General features: G+C 38.9%; 5 protein-coding genes across 5 annotated transcripts; 4 read left to right on the plus strand and 1 right to left on the minus strand.

Moving 5' to 3' along the window:
* Positions 1-17: 17 nt before the first annotated feature.
* Positions 18-956, plus strand: LOC108604231. The gene is made up of 3 exons (XM_017993602.2): positions 18-204; positions 262-321; positions 382-956. Exons 1-3 carry the CDS (start codon positions 40-42, stop codon positions 754-756), a joined length of 600 nt encoding a protein of 199 aa, XP_017849091.2. The 5' UTR covers positions 18-39; the 3' UTR covers positions 757-956.
* Positions 957-6,934: 5,978 nt separating this feature from the next.
* Positions 6,935-8,139, plus strand: LOC108602819 (parkin coregulated gene protein homolog). Its single transcript, XM_017991053.2, has 3 exons — positions 6,935-7,265; positions 7,323-7,702; positions 7,766-8,139. Exons 1-3 carry the CDS (start codon positions 7,093-7,095, stop codon positions 8,032-8,034), a joined length of 822 nt encoding a protein of 273 aa, XP_017846542.1. The 5' UTR covers positions 6,935-7,092; the 3' UTR covers positions 8,035-8,139.
* Positions 8,140-8,621: 482 nt separating this feature from the next.
* On the minus strand, positions 8,622-9,142 carry LOC108597464 (mitogen-activated protein kinase kinase kinase 7). The gene is made up of 3 exons (XM_033293818.1): positions 8,990-9,142; positions 8,804-8,930; positions 8,622-8,734 (listed from the first exon to the last, which is right to left on the minus strand). The coding sequence occupies exons 1-3, from the start codon at positions 9,140-9,142 to the stop codon at positions 8,622-8,624; spliced, it is 393 nt and encodes a 130-aa protein (XP_033149709.1).
* Positions 9,143-17,570: 8,428 nt separating this feature from the next.
* LOC108594513 (hyphally regulated cell wall protein 1) lies at positions 17,571-19,610 on the plus strand. The gene is given in 5 exon segments (XM_017979716.2): positions 17,571-17,729; positions 18,291-18,418; positions 18,420-18,540; positions 18,611-18,754; positions 18,817-19,610. Coding segments are annotated over 5 exon segments (930 nt in total). The 5' UTR covers positions 17,571-17,665; the 3' UTR covers positions 19,290-19,610.
* Positions 19,611-19,621: 11 nt separating this feature from the next.
* LOC108594512 lies at positions 19,622-21,042 on the plus strand. Its single transcript, XM_017979714.1, has 2 exons — positions 19,622-19,731; positions 19,780-21,042. The coding sequence occupies exons 1-2, from the start codon at positions 19,654-19,656 to the stop codon at positions 20,983-20,985; spliced, it is 1,284 nt and encodes a 427-aa protein (XP_017835203.1). The 5' UTR covers positions 19,622-19,653; the 3' UTR covers positions 20,986-21,042.
* Positions 21,043-21,139: the final 97 nt, after the last annotated feature.

A 21,139-nucleotide genomic window follows, 5' to 3' on the forward strand; every position in this document is an offset into this window, starting at 1 on the left:
TTAGTGCTCAAGTTATTTAGTAGCTTCAATGTTCGCAGTATGTGCAACTGTGGCAAGACTTGTGGACTATTACTTTTTACGCTTCTGGCGTTGCTAAGCTTTGCTTGCCTTTATATAGAGTTCTGGCAAGGTGAACTTGCAAGCTGCGAAACGCCCTTTGTGGAAATTGGCAGCAGTTGTTATTTCTTCTCTACGAATAAAGCGGTAATGATATGAATTAAAATTAATTTAAAGTTTATATTTAAACTTGGGAGTTTGCAGCCAACCTATGAGTATTACAAGGTTGCCTACAAGGGTCGCATTTTTAGCGTGCCAGCTCAGGTAAGCAATGCAAGCTAAGCTGGCACTGAAATATTTAATCAACTCTTGCTCATTTACAAGCTCGATTGGTTGGCTGCTGGTTTTGCATGCGAAACGCTCGATCAACGTGCGCATTTGATAAGCGTTGAGTCCTTTGAGGAGAATCAACAGTTGGTCATATTTATGCAGGAACACGCCCACAGCGCCATGCACACATATTTCTGGAGCGCTGGCCATCGTGGCAGCATGCTCGATGGCTTTGCCCCACACACCTTGCAACATCATTATTGGCATCGCGCTGCCGAGCCCATGAATTACACTAATTTTGCAGTCAACAACTCGCAGCGCTTTTCCCTTGGCCATTGTTTGTATTTGGAGCTTATTGACTGGCAGATAGTTATGACTGAAGCTAGTTGTAAGTCCAAAATGTCCTATGCCTGCGAGTTTAAGCTTTGACTTTTCTATGGCTGCACAAAATAAAATTATTTATTGTCTTTAGCTATCAACATTAATAATCTTACATTATCAATATAGACTTAGTGCAATTTTTATGTGGCAATAAGCCCAAAGGTTGTAATTAACTATAACCGATAGATAATGTTATAAAAAATAGTCATAAATTACAACAAATACCAAGTACGTAGTAATAGTAGACTCAAGCATTGAAAAATATTGAATAATAAAATAATGTTTCTTATACAATATTGTGTATAAAAGTTTATTTTGGATTAATACTTTGCTTTATTTGTAATTTTATATAATAAGTGTTAAACAAGTTACTTTTTTATAAAAGGGGATTTTTTGTAACAAGTTCGATATTGATTTCTTAAAATTTATATTGCAAAAAGGGCTGCGATAGTTTATTGTATATCTATACATCTATTATATATGTATATAAATCGCCAACAAAGTGAGTTGCTTGAAGTCAACATAGCCTCAAGCTGCGGCACTACTTTGATTACTCAGCGTATACTTAACATGCATTGAGTGCATGATTTGTTTGTTTACAACAGATTATTTTACAATGATATGAAAAGCTTTAAATAGCTTAATGCAAGTTACATTTGAATATATAGTTAAGTACAGTAAGCGCTCGCAAAGTAAAGCCATAACATAAATTCATAATTGACAATTATTTTATTAAAAATATTTATTGAGCATAAAGAAATGTTAGTTAAATTTTAATTTATAATTTGAGCAATTAATCCAGCCATTATACTTTACATTAAATGTCAACATGGCAGCTACTTAATAAATGTCCAATATAACTGCATAAATAGCAATAATGCATAATTAAATTTAATTATATTTTTAAAATATTTAAATTAGTTCTGTTAGTTGCAATAAACACTTCAGCTTGAGCATTTAAATTATTTATGCCAATAGCTGTTGTTGCAAATTCTTTTATGGCAATGGTTTCTGCCTCACTAAATGACCATAAAAATCAACGAGCAGTATTGAACATATATCGTCTGTTTGGCAGCAAATAGAAGCAGCGTAAGCGAAGTGAAGCATAAAATGGTGAAAAACTAGACATGTTGCAGCCATTGGGGTTGCCGCGTCGCTGTGTCTCTTGTGGCAGCATTTTTATGAGTCGTAAATCGCAAGCGATAAAATCGAGCAAGCAAAACAAGCGACGACGACGACGACGACAAGTGCTGGACACAGGATAAATATTGCAACATTGCGCTAATGACAGCAACAACAACAAGAACATATTGGCTGCAAGCGGCGCCATTTTGTGACTGAGCGGAAGTTCATTATTGTCAGTGATTAATGACAAAATGGCCCCCAAGCAAATGCGCTCAAAATGTTTCCTGTTTGTGTTGCTGCCACACACACGCAGACGAGCTGCCCTTGACTTTTATAGCTTTGCTAGTTCCGTTGCCAAGTGCGTTTGCCTGCCCGAGTCGTTGGCTGCTCTTAGCCAAGTGATTAGCGCGCTGATTTGGCCAAACAATTTGTAGTGTAGAAATTGCTTAAGCGCAATCTGCAGTCCATACGCACAGCGGAAATTAATTTCAAACAATGCCTTGACATTCAAGCAAATTAAATAAAAATTCCAACACGAGCAGCAGCAGCATGCAACGCAGTTGGGCAAAGTTGCGCCATCAGTTTCCAGACAGAGTTCGGCTAACTGCCGCCGCTACGTGACAACAGCTTGTGGCAGCTGCCCCCCCACAACGTCTCTGCTGCTCTATAAACAATGTCAACTTGTCGAAAATGATTTCATTTTAATTATGCCCCAAAATGGCCTCAACCGAACATTTGTAAACTTGAACCTGCGAACCTACAGGACATGCCCAACGCCCCTTCAGCAGCACAAACTCACCTAAAATACCTTTTTCAAGCTACTTCAACTTTAGTCGTCATTATCAATTTAATTTAATTGCCGCAGCTGCCGTTGCCGTCGTCGTCGCTGCGCGTTGTGGCATTAAACTTCTGCTGCTTGAGAAGGTGTTGCTGCCACAGCGCCTGGAGGCACGTGACTCGCTCTGAGCTGCCACAACATATTCGCCTTAAACTGCTTAAGCGCGTTTAGCTCAAATTTATGTGAATTACGCGCTGCGCACTTGCCGCCAGCCAAACTTATATTCAACTCAATTCAATTAGACAACGCCTGCAATTATGCCACAAATTTGTTGCAACAGCAGACAACAGTTAATGTTGCCTTTTTTGCTTTTTTTTTTTTTGCTTTTTGCTAGAATGGAATATGTCAGAATGGTAATATAATAGTTTTATTAGTATAAATAGTAAAAATAATATGCGCCTCTATGGTTACCTGATTGACTAAAGAAGAGTGTAAGATCATTCTAAAATTTAATATAACGAGAGTGAGAGCGCAATGTAAGCTATGCAATTTTATGAGATATAAAACTATAATTGAAGTTTCTGCTCCCACTAATCTAAAATTTAATGGCGGGAACAGCATGAAAATAAAATATATTAAAATCAAATAATACATAAAAATGTCTTGCGCTTGGCATAAAGAATTTATTTAAAATAAATAATAAATAAATTGCACTGACTGAAGATCCCCAAAGCAACCGAGCCAGGAACGAGTTCTTAGGTAACGTAAACAAAGCCAATAAAAATATAGCATCCATGTCAAGTTGTAATAAGAAATAAGTGTATACGAATAATAATTAAAATTGGCACATAGTAATAAACTACAATTAAATACATGAATTCAAATTCTAGGATGTTAATGTTGTGTTTTAAAAATTTTATTATTACAAAAGTTATTGCAATAAATGTTAAATGTAATTTCAACAAGCAAAACATTGCTTGTGAGCAGAAACTTAATTAAGTCGATCCGCCATCTTTGTTTAGTCAAAACGAACTTACGTTCTCTCTTTGTACCTGCATGATCTCTCGCTCTCTTTTGTTCACGTGCTCAGGCAGCGCTGCTTACGCGCTAAGGCAGCGACGCTTACGATTCGCTACGTTGCAGTCGTATGTGTAAGCTTCGGCCTTAGCGAGCTGACAGCTTCGTGTGGGTGAATTCAATTTACTGAACTGAAGTCTTTTCTCATTGGCTCAGCTGCGCTGCCTTATCTCTTATCAGATGATCGCTGACTGCCGAATTTTTTCATTATCTGCTGTTTGATACAGCAAAATGCGAATGTAAACAAGTCTTTAATATATTTTAAATTCTAGAATATTAACTGCATGTTTTTCAGCAACATTGCTGTCTTATATTTATAATTAGTTTAATCGTTTATGAACACACAACAGTGCTTAAAAGTTCAGTCAACAGCTATTGATCACTTAGCCTCAATGGCATATAACCCTTAATCAGGATTGGCTCCCACATCAATTTGTCGCCTGCTCTCGCCTGTCGTAATACAAAAGCGAAACGAAACAATATGCACTATGTCTATGCGCTGGAGCCTGCATTTGACAGTTATTAGATTAACAGCCAACACCTAAAGTGGGAGAGCATAGAAGTTGTTACAGCAAGCGCTTAGTGGGGACTGAATGAAGCGCTTAACACAGGGCTATGGAAAATCTGTGGGCCAGACACAAAACGTGGCTAAAAACAAAAACCCATGGAGCGCTCGATATTGGCAAAACGGGCAACGAACGTTGTCAATTTCAGGCAAACAGAGCTGTGATAGACAAACAAACAAACAAAACATAATATATGTCTATCTATCTCTATCTAGCTCGACTAGCGCTCTCAAGATGTGTGCTGGATGCATATAAAGGCTTTGGGGCGTTGGCTGTTTGGATTTACGTGCGCTGCCACGCCCCCATCTCTACGCCCACAAACAATGCACTTTGTTACAAGCTCTCGAGTACGGACAGCCAGGCTTGATTGTCATCACTCTGCTGACTTTTTGTTAATGAAAGTGTCAGGCGAGAGACAAAAAAAAACACAACACTGACCACCCCAACCGTAGGTCCTGTCGAGTCCTGCAACCTTATTGAACTGTTTGTTGTTGTGAACTCTCATTCAATGCTTCAAGCCAATAAATTCTGATCAGGCCATTAAAATGTCCTGCAGCGCTTTGTTGTCAGCGCTTTTGTGTTGACTTGTCGATTAAACTCAAAATTAGTTAATAGAAGTACAAAATGTAATTAAAATTGCATAAATAATAAGCATACAATAATCGATTTAATTTAACTATAGCAATTTTTTAAAGATTTTTGGATTTACTTGACTTTTGTTAATAGAAAACTTAAACTAAATAGATATACAAAATTGCGTATTAATCAAAGACATTAGTAATTAGATTAAATTTGTTTAATTATAATAATCTAAAAAGAATCAACATAACCAAACATAATCAAAAATTATCTGACGATTTTTGTTGTTTTGTAACTTTAGATTATTTAATTAACATGATTATTTTCTTTGTACTTATAGTTTGTCCTTTTTTACTTTTTCATTACGCTTATGTACCAAAATTCATTTAAGTGAGTGGTAGCCATTATCGTAATTTAACAGTTATGAATTTTATTTATCGAACAATTTTAATAGCATTAACCTGTGCACATATTTGGCAATTTACACATTTCTCTTGCTCAACGATTTTTCCATTCACACTTCACTTAGTTAGTTATCAAATGTGAACTTTGATTAAACCTAACAAATGAAATTTGCAAGCAATTAGCAAAGGACTTTAGATGTCCTGTCTATGAACTTGTCTCAACTGTCGCCGACGCAACTTGGCCACAGTGAAGATGTGGCAGTGGCAGTGGCAGCGCCGCTCTCATGACGCATTATTATAATGGCGAACGTGCAACGGGACGACGTTGAATGAAAGTGAAAAGCTGTGCGTGGGTAATTAAAAAGTCAACGGCAATAAGCTGCTAACGCACTGATGAAAATCTAAATGCGCATGTTGAATTTTAATTAATTAAGTGTGCAAGCGAGAGAGCAACAGCATGTGAGAAAGAGAGCAAGTCACGTGTCTACTGCGCTATTAAAGTAGGTTAAAGGGTGCTTGGGGGGCTTGGGCTTGGTGGGAGGGCAGACACCGTAATTGCTGGCGTTACAAAATATTTACAGTTACGGCAAACGGCAAAAGATGATAAAGTGCGCAAATGTTTGCACTTTCCCTTTATGACTCTTTAGAGACATTTAGGTGTTGAGTTGAGCGCGCTCCCCTCCGAGTTGATTGCATAAGCTGCCGCCCCAAAAGGCTCAAGCCGCTGGTAAGCAGACAGTGAGCGCTGTATGTATGCTGACGTCTTGATAAGCAAATGTTAAAATAGAATGTGTTTATTTTCTGCAGGCAGGCAATTTAGCTGCGACAAGGCAATTGAAGCAATAAGTTGAGTTTGCCAAAGATTTTCTATACATAGAAAATTAGAAAATACACATACTAGACTAGCATATAGTCAAATGATTTAAAAAGTTAGCTGCACGCTTGTTCTATTTAATTCTGTGCGCTTAAAAAACTGAAATGCAAATAGTAAAGTTTCATGTAATAATAAGCAATGTCTGAAAATAAGCATATAAGTAAAGGTAAACAGCTAAATGTAAAAAAATAAACGTTTAACTAAATAAGTTGCAGCCAAAAAGTTTGCATATTTGGTAAAACAAAAAGAGAAAATATTGCTTGCCAGCTTACACTTAGTAAATTCAATGACGCCATCTTTGTTTAGTCTCTCTTCGTACCTGGCTGAGATAAGGCCAACGTGATCTCTCGCTCTCTTTTGTTCACGCGCTCAGGCCGCGCTGCTTACGCGCTGAGGCAGCGACGCTTACGATGAGCTTCGTTGCAGTCGTATGTGTAAGCTTCGGCCTTAGCGAGCTGATATCTTCGTGTGGGTGAATTCAATTGACTGAACTGAAGTCGTTTTTCATTGGTTCAGCTGCGCTGCCTTATCTCTTATCAGATGATCGCTGACTACCGAAATTTTCCATCGTCTGCTGTTTTATGTATGCAAGTTATAAATTAAATATTTTATGATATTAAATATGCTGCATTGGCTATAAATGTTTTTTGCTTGCAAAAACTATCTATGTACATATATTCATAGATATATAGTGTGACTGTGTATATTAAAAATGCATTTGCCTTTCTTTTCTCCGTCGCCCCTCCTATGTAGTAAGCTTAGACTTATAATTTCCAATTGTGATTATTTATTTATGAATCTGTGGCATTTACACAAAGTAGCCCATTGAAATTAAAACATTTTGGTCGCATTCCCTTGAAGGTCTCTCTCAGTATCGAAAGTGTGTGCTTAATCGTTAGTAGCTGCGATACAGTACAAAAAAATATTTTTGTGTTTCATATTTTTTTATACATTTAATTTGATTTGCTTTGAGTGCTCGATATGAACGCAAGCAAACATTGTCCAGATCTGCACGAGCGTGCAAAGCGCATCCATGAGCCCGGCAAGGTATGCCGGGAGATGCTCTATCTGCGCTCCAAGCGCGTGCTGCGAGAGGTGCCAGCGTTTACCTACCAGGCGCTGCAGAGGGGCACGGTAGTGAAGCCGCCGACCAAGTAAGTAAGCTCTGCCCACTCATTTATATGAGTATATGTAGTCTAACTGCTTTGCAGAATCGACATATTCAAGCGCCAGCCTGTGAAGGAGACTGTGTTTAAGATTTACTTTATGCGTGGCGATATACCGGTGGCGCTGTCGGGACGCAGCAATAAGCAGGATCCGACCAAGGATCGTCCGTTGCGCTGGCATTGCAAGCCCGAAGATCTGGACTATTGCTACTACTTGCCCATCTTCTTGGATGGCTTGGCGGACATTGACAGTGACACGCGTCTGCTGGCGGTTAATGCAGCTGTCGATCTGATTATGAGACAACCACACAAGGTGCTGCCAGTGCTGCCCAAGCTCATATTGCCGCTCAAACGTGCGTTCCAGACGCGAGATAAACGCATCATCATCACAGCTCTGCAGGTGCTGCAGCTTATGGTGCGTTTGGGTAAGTTCATCGGAGCAGTCATCAGCTAGCCCTAACTAACAATTAGCTTTGGTTAACGCTCAGGTCCATGTGTGGGTCAGGCTCTGGTGCCATTCTATCGCCAACTCTTGGCCGTCTGCAATCTGTATAAGAACGTAAACGTGAATCTTGGCGAGGGCATCGATCCAGATCGTAATAAGCGCATTGGCGATGTCATTGAGGATACGTTGAAGCTGCTCGAATTCTGCGGCGGTCCCAATGCCTTTATCAATATCAAGTACATGGTTCCCACCTATGAGAGCAGCGTCTTTCCTCGCTGCCAAATGCCAGACGGCACCAGCAACACCCATTGACGTTCTTTTGAACTTTATTCGCTTTTATTTTTAATTTTAGCTTGGCTACAGTAATTTAAAAATCATAGTCAGTTAAGTTCAAAATTTTATGCAACCAAATAAACAAGAAATAAAAATATTAAAGCTCTATAAAATCACTGCAAGGTGATCAAGTGGATATTCACTTCGACATGTGCATTAACTAATTTACTATACTACAAAATACTAGTTTAAATGGCAGCTGCGTCGGCATGGAAAATTAATTAATTTAATATTAGCACTGATGCATAACAAATCAAAGATTAATGAGTTCCGGAAAAGAGTTCCGGAAAATGTCACATTTGCAATAAACAGAAAGACTTATATTTATAATTCTTATCAAAGACTCTTCTGGAAATGGATACTATTTGATTAGACATAAAAATTCAATAATAAACAAAAACAGTCATAAGATGCATTGCTTAGAATATTCAGCACTGCTAGTTATTTAATGATTAAGAGTTTCAGCACTTTCATGGAAGGGCGTACCTTAGGGTCGTCCTGCCAACATTAGTCATACCAAGAACAATTTAAATTGAATTTTTAATATATTAAACAAGGGTTAATGATTAAAGTTCCAGGTCTTTCATCGAGGGTCGCCTATTAGGATCGTGCTCCCAACATCTCGTTATTATTGTTTTAATATCATCACCATCGATTGCATTAATATCTGGTCGCTTTTCTGTACACAAATTTATGTGTATATAGATTATATGAACACATTTTAAAAGCCAACAATCAATTCACTTACTTTGCATAAGAACATGGTACATTATATTAAAAGGCACCCAGTTTTCAAAAGGTTTTCTCTGAGACATCACCTCCCAGAGCATAATACCAAAGCTGTAGACATCGCACTTTTCATCGTATCTATTGGTCTATAAAGCAAGAAAGAAATTATAAAAAAAAATGTTTATAAAACACCTTTAATACTCACGTTATATATTTCCGGTGCTGTATATGCTGCTGAACCGATATTTTCAGTATTTTTTGAAGCTATTGACTTAACCAAACCGAAATCACAGATCTTTAATTTGCGATAATTACTGGTAAGTAACACATTTGCAGGCTTCACATCTCGGTGCATCATTTTTGGTTCCCTTCCATGCAAATATGCTAAGCCCTATGGGTAAATGTTATGTTTTTAAGTTGAAATGAATTTTCCTTATTTTACCTTTACACACTGACGCATTAAATTGAGTAAATTTTCAAATTTTAAAACCAGGCCACTAGTATGAATATAAGCGTCCAACGAACCATTTTCCGCGTATTCCATTATTAAAAGCATTCTTTTCTCAAGTGGGCTAGTGTTATAGCTAATGTCATATAATTTTATAATGTTATCATGGCTAGCACTTGATAAGAATCCAACTTCTTTATCTACGTCCTGCTTACATTTCTCGTCATCATAACTAATTCGTTTGACGGCCACAGTCTCGTCTAACCAAGTCGCCATAAAGACTTGTCCAAATGAGCCCTGTCCGAGTTTCTTTATAGTGAAAACAATTTGTCATAAGTTCGCTTTTCTACTTGCATACCATAAGTATTACTTACTTTTTCCAACTTAATTTGGCATAAGTCCTCAATGGAATACATGACTGGCTCCTTTCCTTTCAGATGCATGGGTAAGAATGTGTGAAGCTTATGTATGTAACAAATGTAATAAATAATTTATGAATTTTTTAGGTATTTTTTGATAGTATTAGTTTTTTGACTGCATTTGGTTTGTCGTTTCTTTGTTTGTGCCAAGTTATATGCTTGCACGTTGTATATTGTCATGCTTATGAATCTAGTGAACAAGTGCACTAAACAACGAGCGCCGAAGACTTTAAATTGTTGTGCTGTAATTTACAATCAATGAGCTTATGAATTGCGCAATGCTGAATAATAATAAATAAATTATTTGACTAAGTTAGTCAATGTGTTTTCAAAATAATTATACCTATTATTATCATATTATTATTATACGAATTATTATCAATTCGGATAGATTTTTATTAGTGTGAATTAGTGTAAATGCAAGTTCACATTTTCATTGGTTAACGATGGCTATAGTCTCACCATGTCGCCTTATCTGAGCCCTTTCCGAGTATAGTAAAAACAATTTGTCATAAACTCGCTTCTGTACTTGCACCAAATTAATTTGGCTTGAACCCACAATAGAATACATGCCATATCTTTCTGGAGAATGGTGTAAGTGTAAGTGTAGAGCTTTTATTCCATTGATTTCATCGAGGGCCATTCGTTTCATTTGTTTTATACTGTTCAAATTTTATAAATTCACTTTAACAATTTTTCTTTAGACGTACTTTCTATAATGAAGAGCTGCGTGTTTATATCCCACGTTATTGACTTCTGTGTAGTTTGCACTGCACTACGGTATAAATATTGATAAAGACCTACTGGAAGTGAGAGTATCGTAGTATCGATATGTAGTATCGATAAGACATTTTTAAAACGGGTAAAGCTTATACGACTTGTGGTGAGTGCAAAGATAAGACTAATTAATAATAAATCATATCAACTAATTAGTTAATCCAAAAAAAAGTATAGACATTTAATATTTAAGTATTTTAGCAATTTAGTTTTATTTACACTTAACTACACATTAATATTATTATTATATATATATATATATTTCTGAATAGAACATACAACGTCTGGTGTTTGTTTAGCAACTGTCTGTCTGTCTGTCTGTCGTTGTCAACACCCTCCCTAACTTAACTGCAGCCATCTGTTAGCTATACTCAATTTCAACAGACCAATATGCAAGCAATGATAAATGCCTAATTAATTTTTAATTTTAACAAAAAAGCCAACAGACAACAACCGACACTTCGGCAGTGCAACGTAAGCTCGTAAATAAAAAGCTCATTACAATAAATCATAAAGTGAAAATTGTTCAGAAATGTTCAATTCAGCGGCGCTTTTAATGGAATAACCGTGTAGCCGTGGGTAAGAGAGACTGTCTGCCAGCCTTTTGCCAGTCACATTTGTCCAAGGGTAGAATCCACCCCTGGCTGTGCCCATTGCTGGTTATCTCTGCTCTGCATCAGGCTTTGACTTTTGACTGCTCTTAAAAATCGAAGAAGGAGCACGCTCTAAAATTAATTTACTTAAATTGCTGCCACACTGTGGGTGGGTGGGTCACGATCTGCTTCTCTGGTACGCGCTTTTCAGCGTAATTAAGTACAAAGCCGTCCATAATTTTTCAGAGGGAATGAAAAACAAATCTTGTTATCTACGCGAACAGCAAACACGAAACCGTTGCTGGTTGGTCAGTTGAAATGTGGTGGTGCCCATCATTAGATTGTGGTGCGTAGATAAAAACCTGCCAAGTGTTGCAACTCAATTTGCCACATGCCCCATACAGCTCTCAACTCTGGAAGCCACCCCTGCGATTGGTTATTGCTCTGTCGTCGTTCCACCACACAAGTTCTTAATTCAGTTTCTGGCAACATTTTATTTTTATTCTACTACACACTTCACTTCTTTTTTTTTTTTTTAATCTCCTGCTGACGGTAAATCAAATCGTGCCCCGGGGGGCTGCAATGTCAAGTGTAACAAGTTACCCGCCAGATAAATTGCATTTGGCTGCTTGTGAGTGAATTTTCATATTCATTTCTCGTTTTTATTGTAAACTCTTAAAACGTTTTCGACATTTTTACGCAGTTTTGCTATTTGCACACATTTTTTTATTGCGTTTCAGTTCTGGTGGTGGGAGGGATGCTAAGCCTTGATTTAAGCTTAAGCTATTAGAAAAAAAGCATAAATTGTAGCATGAAATATGCAATCGTCACCTATAGCTTATGATTCATAGCCAAGCACCCAGCGCACATGCGAGACCCCAAGGCTCAAGAGAGCATTTGCCACACTTGCCCCAACTGCATTAAGCCTGAATGTGTGTGTGTGTGTCCAGTGCTTAAGCCCTGCTGTCCAAACGGGCTGGAAATTGCTTTAATATATCGGATATTGCAGGCGAGTTGCATAAATTGACATGAAACGCCCCGTGGGCACAATTCACCATAATGAGCGATCCAGACAACGTTATGGCATAGAAAATCGAAAAGTGTTGCATACATTTCAGGGGCGAGTTTCAGTTCTACGGCAGTCAGAAAAGCAACGGGCAGAGCGGCGTAACTGAGTTGAGTGTGTGTTGTCTTTATAAAACATTTTTGCTTAAATGTGACTTGCAATATTCAAAACATTGTTGCTTGGGCTTGTATGTTGGTTTTTGTAATGAAATAACAATTGAAAATCAACTTTCAATTGACTTGAATGGATTTTAAGCCTGAAATTGTAAAAAAAAAGTAGATAAAATATTTTAAAATAAGTTTGATTGCTTTAGAAGTTTATTTTAGAGTTGTATAAATAGCAATTGGCAATTTCAAAAAAATTATTAAAAAGAAAATTGTTGTTAAAAGTAAACAAAGTGGTGCGTAGATAATTAAATACAAGAAATTTTTATAAATAAATAGCGGCAGCTTCTTATTCTCAATCGATTGATTGAGATTTGATTGATGATTTAAATTGTTAAGCAACAGAGTACGGTGGCTTGAGCTAAGATCTTCCAATATTATTCTAATTGAATCAAGCTAACTAAGAATCTGCAGATTATAATAAAAAATTTAAACATACAACAAAGCATTCAACTTATTGCTGATTTTACGTAACAAGCGTCTTCAGCTCGCTTTGCTGCTTAAAGTAAAACACATATATGCTATAGTAGATATAGCAGACTTTAGCTCACTGTCTGCATTGTCTACTTGGGCATATTTGAATCGATGTTTAGCCAGTCACGACTCAATGGAGTTTTGGGAGTTCTGAACTACGCAGCTGCTAGCATTTCGCGTAGTCTCTTGCTTTGCATCACGTGCGCGGCTGCCCTGCGGAAGCAACATTGAAATTATCACCAATTTGCAGTCATCGGAATCCAATTATGGGGCGTGTGTATAAAATCCGAAATACGTTGCAAGGACAATAGACGTCGCTGTAAGTGCCGCAGCAGTGACCCGACCCGAGCCGACCATCTGTGCCATATGCTCAGGCGATTACTAGCAGCGTGTAGTTCTCGTCCTAGTCGGTGCCACCGTACGGGGACAGATGCAGACAATAATCGGATTAGGTTTCGCCACTGCAGCGCTGGAAAAACATAATTTGCGAGAATTGTCACACGGCAAGCGACTTATTTGCAATTTGCGGAATGGACAAATGCAACGAAAGTCGAGTGGCAGTTAAGTGGTGGTGGTGGCAGCAGTGCGGGTGGGGGTGACTCGCTAAATCATGCATGTCAAGTCGAGTAGTTGTCGTCTCTATCAAACCCATCATAATCGCCAATGCGTACGCATCATTATCGGCAATGTACGCCGCTTTGTCTACTGCCCCACACCCGCAGAGCGCAAGCGCAAGAGAGAGAGAGAAGAGAGAGAGAGAGAGAGGGGGGGAGTGGGTGGAAAGGTCGTCTCTTGGTGCCACTGTGCTGTTGTTGTTTAGTTCCGGCATGCGACAGATGCAACAGACGTGCAGACCAAGCCCAACAACGAGCGTCTGTGTGTGCGCCTCTGATGAAACCGCAAGCGGCTCTTGTTCTCTTGCCCAAACCCAAATCATCATACACAAAGCTGTCACTGCTCATTGTCAGCTAAGTGCCGGCCAGCCAGCCAGCCAGCAGCACAGTGGGTGGGTGAGTTGTTGACTAGGGATTTGCTTGGCGGTTGGGGGAGTTCAACTGGAGCGAGGGTGTTGCACTGGTAAAACACATTTTCATTTTCAAGAGCCTTAAACCAAAATATTTTTTTGCACTTAGACTGACCTGAGCGAGACAATTGGAAGCCAAGAAAAAAAAACAAGCCACAGTTGCACAGTGTGACAAGACTATAAGACTAGATATAAACTAAAATAAATATGGGAAGCAGAGAAAAAATCATTCAACGCGCTTAAACTACTCAAATATTTATAAAAAACAAAAACAAATGATTGGTTTTTTCTTTACTAAATGATATAAAAAATATAAGTTCAGCTTCAAAACAAAAGATTTAGTAATTTTAACAAATTTTTTTGTACTACTAAAAATTCAATAAATGAAATAAATTTGTGTATATGCAACTCAATGTCGAAAATAATCAATTGTCATTAATAATTTAAGCTTAGTTTGATTAATATAGCTTTAAATATTTTTGATTTAAGTGTTTAATATTTTTGAAAAGCTGTTATTTCTATTATTAAATAGTGCAAAGCAATTATTAGTAATAAATTATTAGTAATAGTCTTATCTTGAACAACACTAATGCTGATTACACAAATTAAAGTAAAGCCCTTAAGCTCTCATAAAGAAACTTAATGCATATATAAATTGCTTTCGAACCACTGTAACTGACTCTGCCAGCCACAAGAATAGCGACGTTGCAACAAAGGAAGCGATAAGACGACAGACGTTGCCATTCCCCGCAGCTTCCGCTTTGCCACTGCAGTTAGCGCTAGACTGTGCAAATGTGCTGGGGGGAGAAAGTGGGTGAGAGAGAGTGTGAGAGTGAGAGGCGAGAACGATAGCAAGTGTGAGTATTTGAGAGTGAGGGTGTGTAAGCGGACGAGCGGCAACACGCCGACAACAATAAAAGCAAATTCAATGCGTTTTGCTCATAATTTCGCACTACAAGTAAGAACGATAAAAACCGAGAACCCAACACCAAGCTAAAGCCGTAAACGAGCAAATAATAAAAATTTTATATTGCAGCCAGCAGAAGCAAAAAATATATACATATATAACAATATAGTAAATGAAAGTACACGAGTGTGAATAGTCAATGAGTGCGCTTCGAGCTGGGATCATTGGGATCGCTTTAGCTTAGTGGGCTAAGGGTGATTTGGCTGGTGGTGGGAAATCAAACGGCAGCAGTGCAATCAACAAAACAAAAAAATAATGTATATTTTACCTTGGTGCAAATTTAGTTATTGTCTAGACTCTGGAGTGCGGTAGCCACTGGGGAATTGCTCAACCATAATTTAATTCTGTTCGCCCATTATTTCATTTAGTTTGCCACCGTGCCCAACAAGACTCAACAATTTATTTTCACGTATTGTGTAAAATGTCTCTGGCAGCTAGACGCATAAATTTGTATATTTCGATTTTGATTTTCAACAATTTTAATTGTTTGTAAACTCTGCACATGCTCAGCCCAGAGCCAGAGCCAGAGCTTGCCTTTTGTTTTAGCCAGCCGGCCGGTCGGCAGTTAGTCTGTGTTGCTCTTTGTTAGGCCAACATGTCGTCGTATCTTTGTAGCCATGGCAGTAGATTGGCCCTGGTAGGAGTCGTAGTTGGCTTTCAACATTTGCTTTTTGGCCACACTCTGGGTGTATTTGGCTTTTGTGTAATTAACATTTATGTGCAAAAACTTAAGAAAGATAACTGCTCTAGTGTCTAGTGAATTTATGTGCATAAATGCATAGAACATTTTTTATTAGGTATTAGCTTTTGCTGCTAGAGCTGGTTTTGATTAAATTTTGGATTAACAAAATGTTGCCACATAAATAATATTTTAAATTGGCTATAACTTAATTGATTTGCAGCCAGTACTACAAATTAAATTTATATTTGAGTTAGGAAGTAAACATTTATAACAATTATATTTATTTTCCTGTTAAAAACCAAAGTCTATGACAAATTTCCAAATGCGTTGTTGAAAATATGAAAATTTTATTAATTACTTATTTAGTTGTTAAGAATTTTCTGCATGCTCAATACTTAATCATTTTTTATTATTTTTATTTTTATCGAAAGCATGCAACATTTTTTTTAAGCATTCAAATAGCAAAAGCACAAACCCATGATCGTGACTAGTCAAGACACCATCCAATAAAAAACGTATTAAGCTCGTTGCTTTAACTTTGAAGTGTTTCTCTTTATATTGTTTAGTTTGAGATAGTAACTAAACTATTAACAACTAACTTATAAGGCTTAGAGTGTATTTTAATTTTTTATTATTTTTCTTTGAGTTACGTTTGCATTTTTAATAACAATTGAGTTGCTGGCATTGCAGTTTGCAACGTCGCTGCACTTGAACTTACCACACTTGAGTGGCCCAGCAACATCATCCGGCAACATTGCAACATAAATGCATAGAAACAATGAAAATTAATTTATTTTACACTTGCCGCCGCAAGTTGCAAGCAAATGCTTTTTATGCAAATGCAAATATTTTGTAGCAATGTCAAATGCTCAAATGTTCAACCAACTTGCAAGTACAAGAAAAAAAAATAGAAAAAGCCACAAAATCCATCTGTTTAATGGAACTGCACGTAGTCCACACTCTTGCAGCTGTCACTAGTTGTGTGTGTGTGTGTGCCGCTCTAATCCTGCTAGATTACAAGGCGAGTGCGAGGTAAAAGTTTTTGGAGCAACCCCATTAGGCCACGAGCCACCCACTGCTGCTGGAAATGCCTTTAGGCGAGGCTATTACACTTGATAAATTCGAGATTAAAGTGCATTTGCAGTTGAGCTTTGGCTGCCCAGGACGGGCCCAGGAACCCAGAAGGGTCATCAAATTTATGGTTTCTTTTTTGCGGGGGGGAGGTCGCTTTTAATTATCACACGTAATGACAGCAGCCAAATGCAATTGCTAATTAATTGCCCACACGCTCTCGAACATACAATGAAAGCCAGAAATTTATGGTCTGTACATTTGTTCGGGCCTGACATTATTATTCCAACATGTGCCAACTTCAAATGCAATTTTTCGAACACTCCCCACCAACGCCCTTCCGGATTATGTTGCGGATTACAGCAGCTTTGGGGTTGAGCGCTCGCTCAAGTTCAAGCTGAACTTGAATTTGAATTTGATTTGCCAAGCCGTCATTTAATGAAGATAATCATTTTGGATGCTGTCAAAATTGCCACAAAATATAATTGCGTTTAGCCACGAGAATCGCCGTCTCATGATTAACGATGAGAGCATTATGAAAAAGACCAAAAAAACAACACACTTATATTTTATATACAGACAGACACAATGGAATCTTTAGAGCAACAACAACAAGAACAGCGGAAACTTCACTAAAAAACAATAACAAAAGATGTTAGCTAAACGATTACAAACAATTTAGTGAGGGGCATGCGGTGCTGAGGCGTTGCGGTAGCTTCAGTAGCTGCCACACACTGTCAATTCACTAACTGCAACGAACGCAGTTTAAGATCTTATCGACAAAATCTCAAAACGTCAAGCAGCAACAATAACACATTCTATATCTAGTTAAGTCATTTATACCCTCTAATAACTAGTACGAGAGTATCAGCGTAACAGAAACTATAAAATATATATTATTATTAGCTGTTTATTTGCTTGAAATAAAATACAATTGTAATTTATTAAGTATACGCATTTATTTTACAGGGTATATGCCAAATCGCAGCTGAGAACTTCGAATGTGTGTTTCAGTAAATCTCAGCGTCTATTACAATTTTTTTAACTAAGTCTTAACAACGATTTGAGCTTGTTTTTTAGTCGTTTGTTAGCGCTTTTGTAGTGCGCACATAAGACGCGCTTCCAACTCAATTTAATACTAAAAGGCAGCAAATTCAATTGTTTTAAACAAACGCTAAGCAATATTAAAAGTAAAAATGTTGCATGCAACTTTGACAAATTTGCTATTTTGCTGCTTACTGCTGACGCATCATGTGCAAGGTATAAAAACAACAACAAAGGCTTACAATAATTGCTTATTAACAAATTAGCAACATGTGTAGTTTGAATAATTGGCAAAGTTCTTAATCTCAAAGTTGGGTAATGCCAGTGAGTGTTTCAATTGAAAAGTGCACTAAGAATTGCTTGGGAAGTAGCAAAATAAATGCAATTAAATATTTAAAAATTGTCGTAAGAGCAATACAACAATACTTAAAACCTTTTATACATCGCTACCAAGCTTCGTTCCATTTAAAATAAATCCATTAAGCCCTTAGCTCAACTAGCTCTGTGCCTGTCTAAAATAAATCTTACTAAGTAACCAGAGCAGGCTTATTGAAACGCAATTAAAATGGATCAAAGTGCGGCCCACTCGGCTCCCCACTCAGTCAACTGTGCAACGTTATCCATAAATAAGTAATGCACATGCTCTATTAGTTTAGCTTAAAAAAGGGGGGCGTGGCAGGAGTGGTGGCTGTGTTTGCATAGCTCAAATGAAATGAAATTTTCTATGCTCTATATCTAATTTCTATGCTAAACTCAAAACAAACAACACGTAAGCAGGTCAAGCGAATAAAGTGTCATCCAAGCTCGATTTCGATGAGGCGCAGAGCAACAACAACAAACAACAGCAATACGAATCAAACGGCTGTGCTAATTGGCCAGGGACAGGGACAGGGGCAGGGACAAACTGTTGGCTATGATCAGAGCAGCGGACGTAGCAGCGGCTCCGGCTCGAGCTCCGGCAATCGTCCCAAGATACACGGCGTGCGTGTCACTGTCGATACGGGCGATGGACAGCAGCAAACGAAAGGTAATTAAAATTGTCGCCAAAAAAAAGAAGCAAAAGCGGCAACTAAATCAGTTTGCTATTTTGCCTGCAGAATCCAAGGAGAGCGTTGAAATTACAGACTTGGGTAAACACAAGAAACGTGTGGGCATACATACGGATATCACGTTCGAGATTACCGCCGAGGGTGGCGATGCCAATGAGACCAGCAGCTCGGCACAGCAGCAGGGCGAGAAGGGTAAGCTAACAAAACTAAACAAATAGCTAACTGGAGCGCAATGCTATTAAGCTTTAACCTAGAAGATGCTAGTGTGCCCATTTATAAGGGACGCGGCGGTGGCAGCGGCAGCAGCAGCAACGATGCCAAGCATAAATCACACCAGCACTATGATCCCAAAGCGCAATGGAATCCCAATTATTCTGGCGAGCATAGAGCTTATGATGCAGGCAGACATCGCGGTTCCGGCTCCGGCTACTATCCGCAATACTATCCGGAACAAGTTTATACGACAAATGGCGGCGGTGGCGACGACGTTGGCAGCATCTATCGCAACAGCGAGACCTGGACGCACTATGTGCCCGTTTGGACAACGGAGCGTTCGCCACATGAGCAAGCGCAACTGACCAGACGTCCCAGCTGGAAGCCTTGCTACTGCATGTCCTCCTACGGCGCGGACTATAGAAGAAGACGCGATAGCAAGCATCAACGCAGAGGCGTAGTCAAGGGGGGCGTAGTACATATTGATGGCAAGCTAGAGCAACCCTTTTCCTAGACTATTCCATAGCAGAGATGTAAAGTGAATCGACTGAAATTCAATTATTGAATTTAGAGATTTTTCGCAAGCTAAATTTGAGTTAAGCTCAAAGTGCGATACTTTTTTTTTAAATTCAACTAGAAATTTTATTTTGAATTCATTCACCCGATTTAATTTAAACGAGAAATGCACGCTGTTTCCAAAATCTCTAAATTCAAGATGAATTAATTTCCAAAATGATTTAAGTCTTTTACATCTCTGTTGCAATTGTTTTGAATTTTTTGTTGAAAAATAAAGCATCTAGTTAGCCTAAGCACAATGTGACTAGCCCAAAGTTAACTTCTAAGATTTGTATTTATTATTGTATTTCGAATTTTCAACAATGGATGAGGATTATGCCCAACGAAAAGTTCGAAAACAATATTACAGCTGCTTGAACTATTCAAAAACTCATGTAATGGTAAGTTTCGGGCAAATCTTTTTGGCATATTAGTAACACACATTGCAGGAGTCAACGCTACGCAGTCACCATGATGGGCAGCGCTACAAACCCGCCACGCGAGGCACTTGCTCACGCCATATGCAGGCCAAGACTCAAGATAAAAATTGCGCTGCCAAGCGTGCGCAGCCCAAGCCGCCGCCGATTGCGTACTCCAAGTATAAGATGCGCCATACTGCAGTGCAGCCATCTCGCCAGTCCATGGAGCGAGCAACACGTGCAGAGCTCAGATGTGCATATCGCGCTCACGATCGTCGCTCGCCCAGTCCGCCGCTGAAGCAACGCGTGCACTACTCGGACTACAAGCACAAGCAGGAAGTCAGTCCACGTATTCCACGTGTTGCTGCTGGTTGCTCGCATACACGCAAGGAGGCGAATGCGCCGCCCTCGCCTTGGGCTTTGGGCCAAGCGCCCAGGCAAACGACGGATCCCAAGGCAGCTGGCGATGTAATTGACTGTGTGCTGTATCGAAATAAAAACTTTGGCAAGGAACAGAACAGTGATGGGCTCTTGGACGATCCAATGGAACATGATATGACGTATAGAATCAATCGCTTTAAGCATATGAAGAGTCCTTCCTTGGAGTCGGCGCGTGAGCGTTGCCGTAAGATGAATGAACACTTTGCGGCCAAGTATGCCAAAAAGGATTTGCTCATCACAGACACGGAGTCCATGAACTCGAAGAAAACAGCGCGCTCCATTAAAACTGTGATCAGCACTAGAAATGTGGATGCATTGCGCGGCATGGTGCGCTCTCAGGTGCAATTGCAGGAGATTCTACATCGCTCCATAGATCGTGCTAATGAGCTGAAGGATAAACTTGACAAAAAGCCATGCACCAAGGTGGATTTACCCTCATTAGGGCTATCGGAAATGTCAGCGTGCTACTCAACAACGCGCTCCAAGAAGCAACCAGTGGCCAAGCACTCTGATATGGGCAAACCGCAGACAGTGGCTTCATGTGGCACCATATCGATAGCCAATGATTCCTTATTACATGGCAAGCCGGAAGCCAACGGCAGTCATTTCTCTTTTAGCGTCGAGGATGTGGTGAACAGCAGAGTCATCACGCCCATGATACGGCGCATACAGCGCATGTATTTGAATAATCTGCAAGAGGAAATGGCTTTAATGGAGGAGCTCGAGCGTGTACCCAGTCTGGTGAGCGAGGTGTACAAGAGTGCCGACCAGCAGGGGCTGCTAATGGAGAAGTAGTTATTGTATTTTATTTTTTAATGTTTGGTTTATTATATTTTGTATGCCACAGTGCGACACCAACATAAAGAAACAAAAACACTTGATCGATTTCATTTGTTATCACTTGGGGAAATAAAATAAACTGCGGAATGAAATTGTACTGAACTTGATT

Source organism: Drosophila busckii, chromosome 2L (genome assembly GCF_011750605.1).
Source record: "Drosophila busckii strain San Diego stock center, stock number 13000-0081.31 chromosome 2L, ASM1175060v1, whole genome shotgun sequence".
Taxonomy (NCBI): Eukaryota; Metazoa; Arthropoda; class Insecta; order Diptera; family Drosophilidae; genus Drosophila; species Drosophila busckii.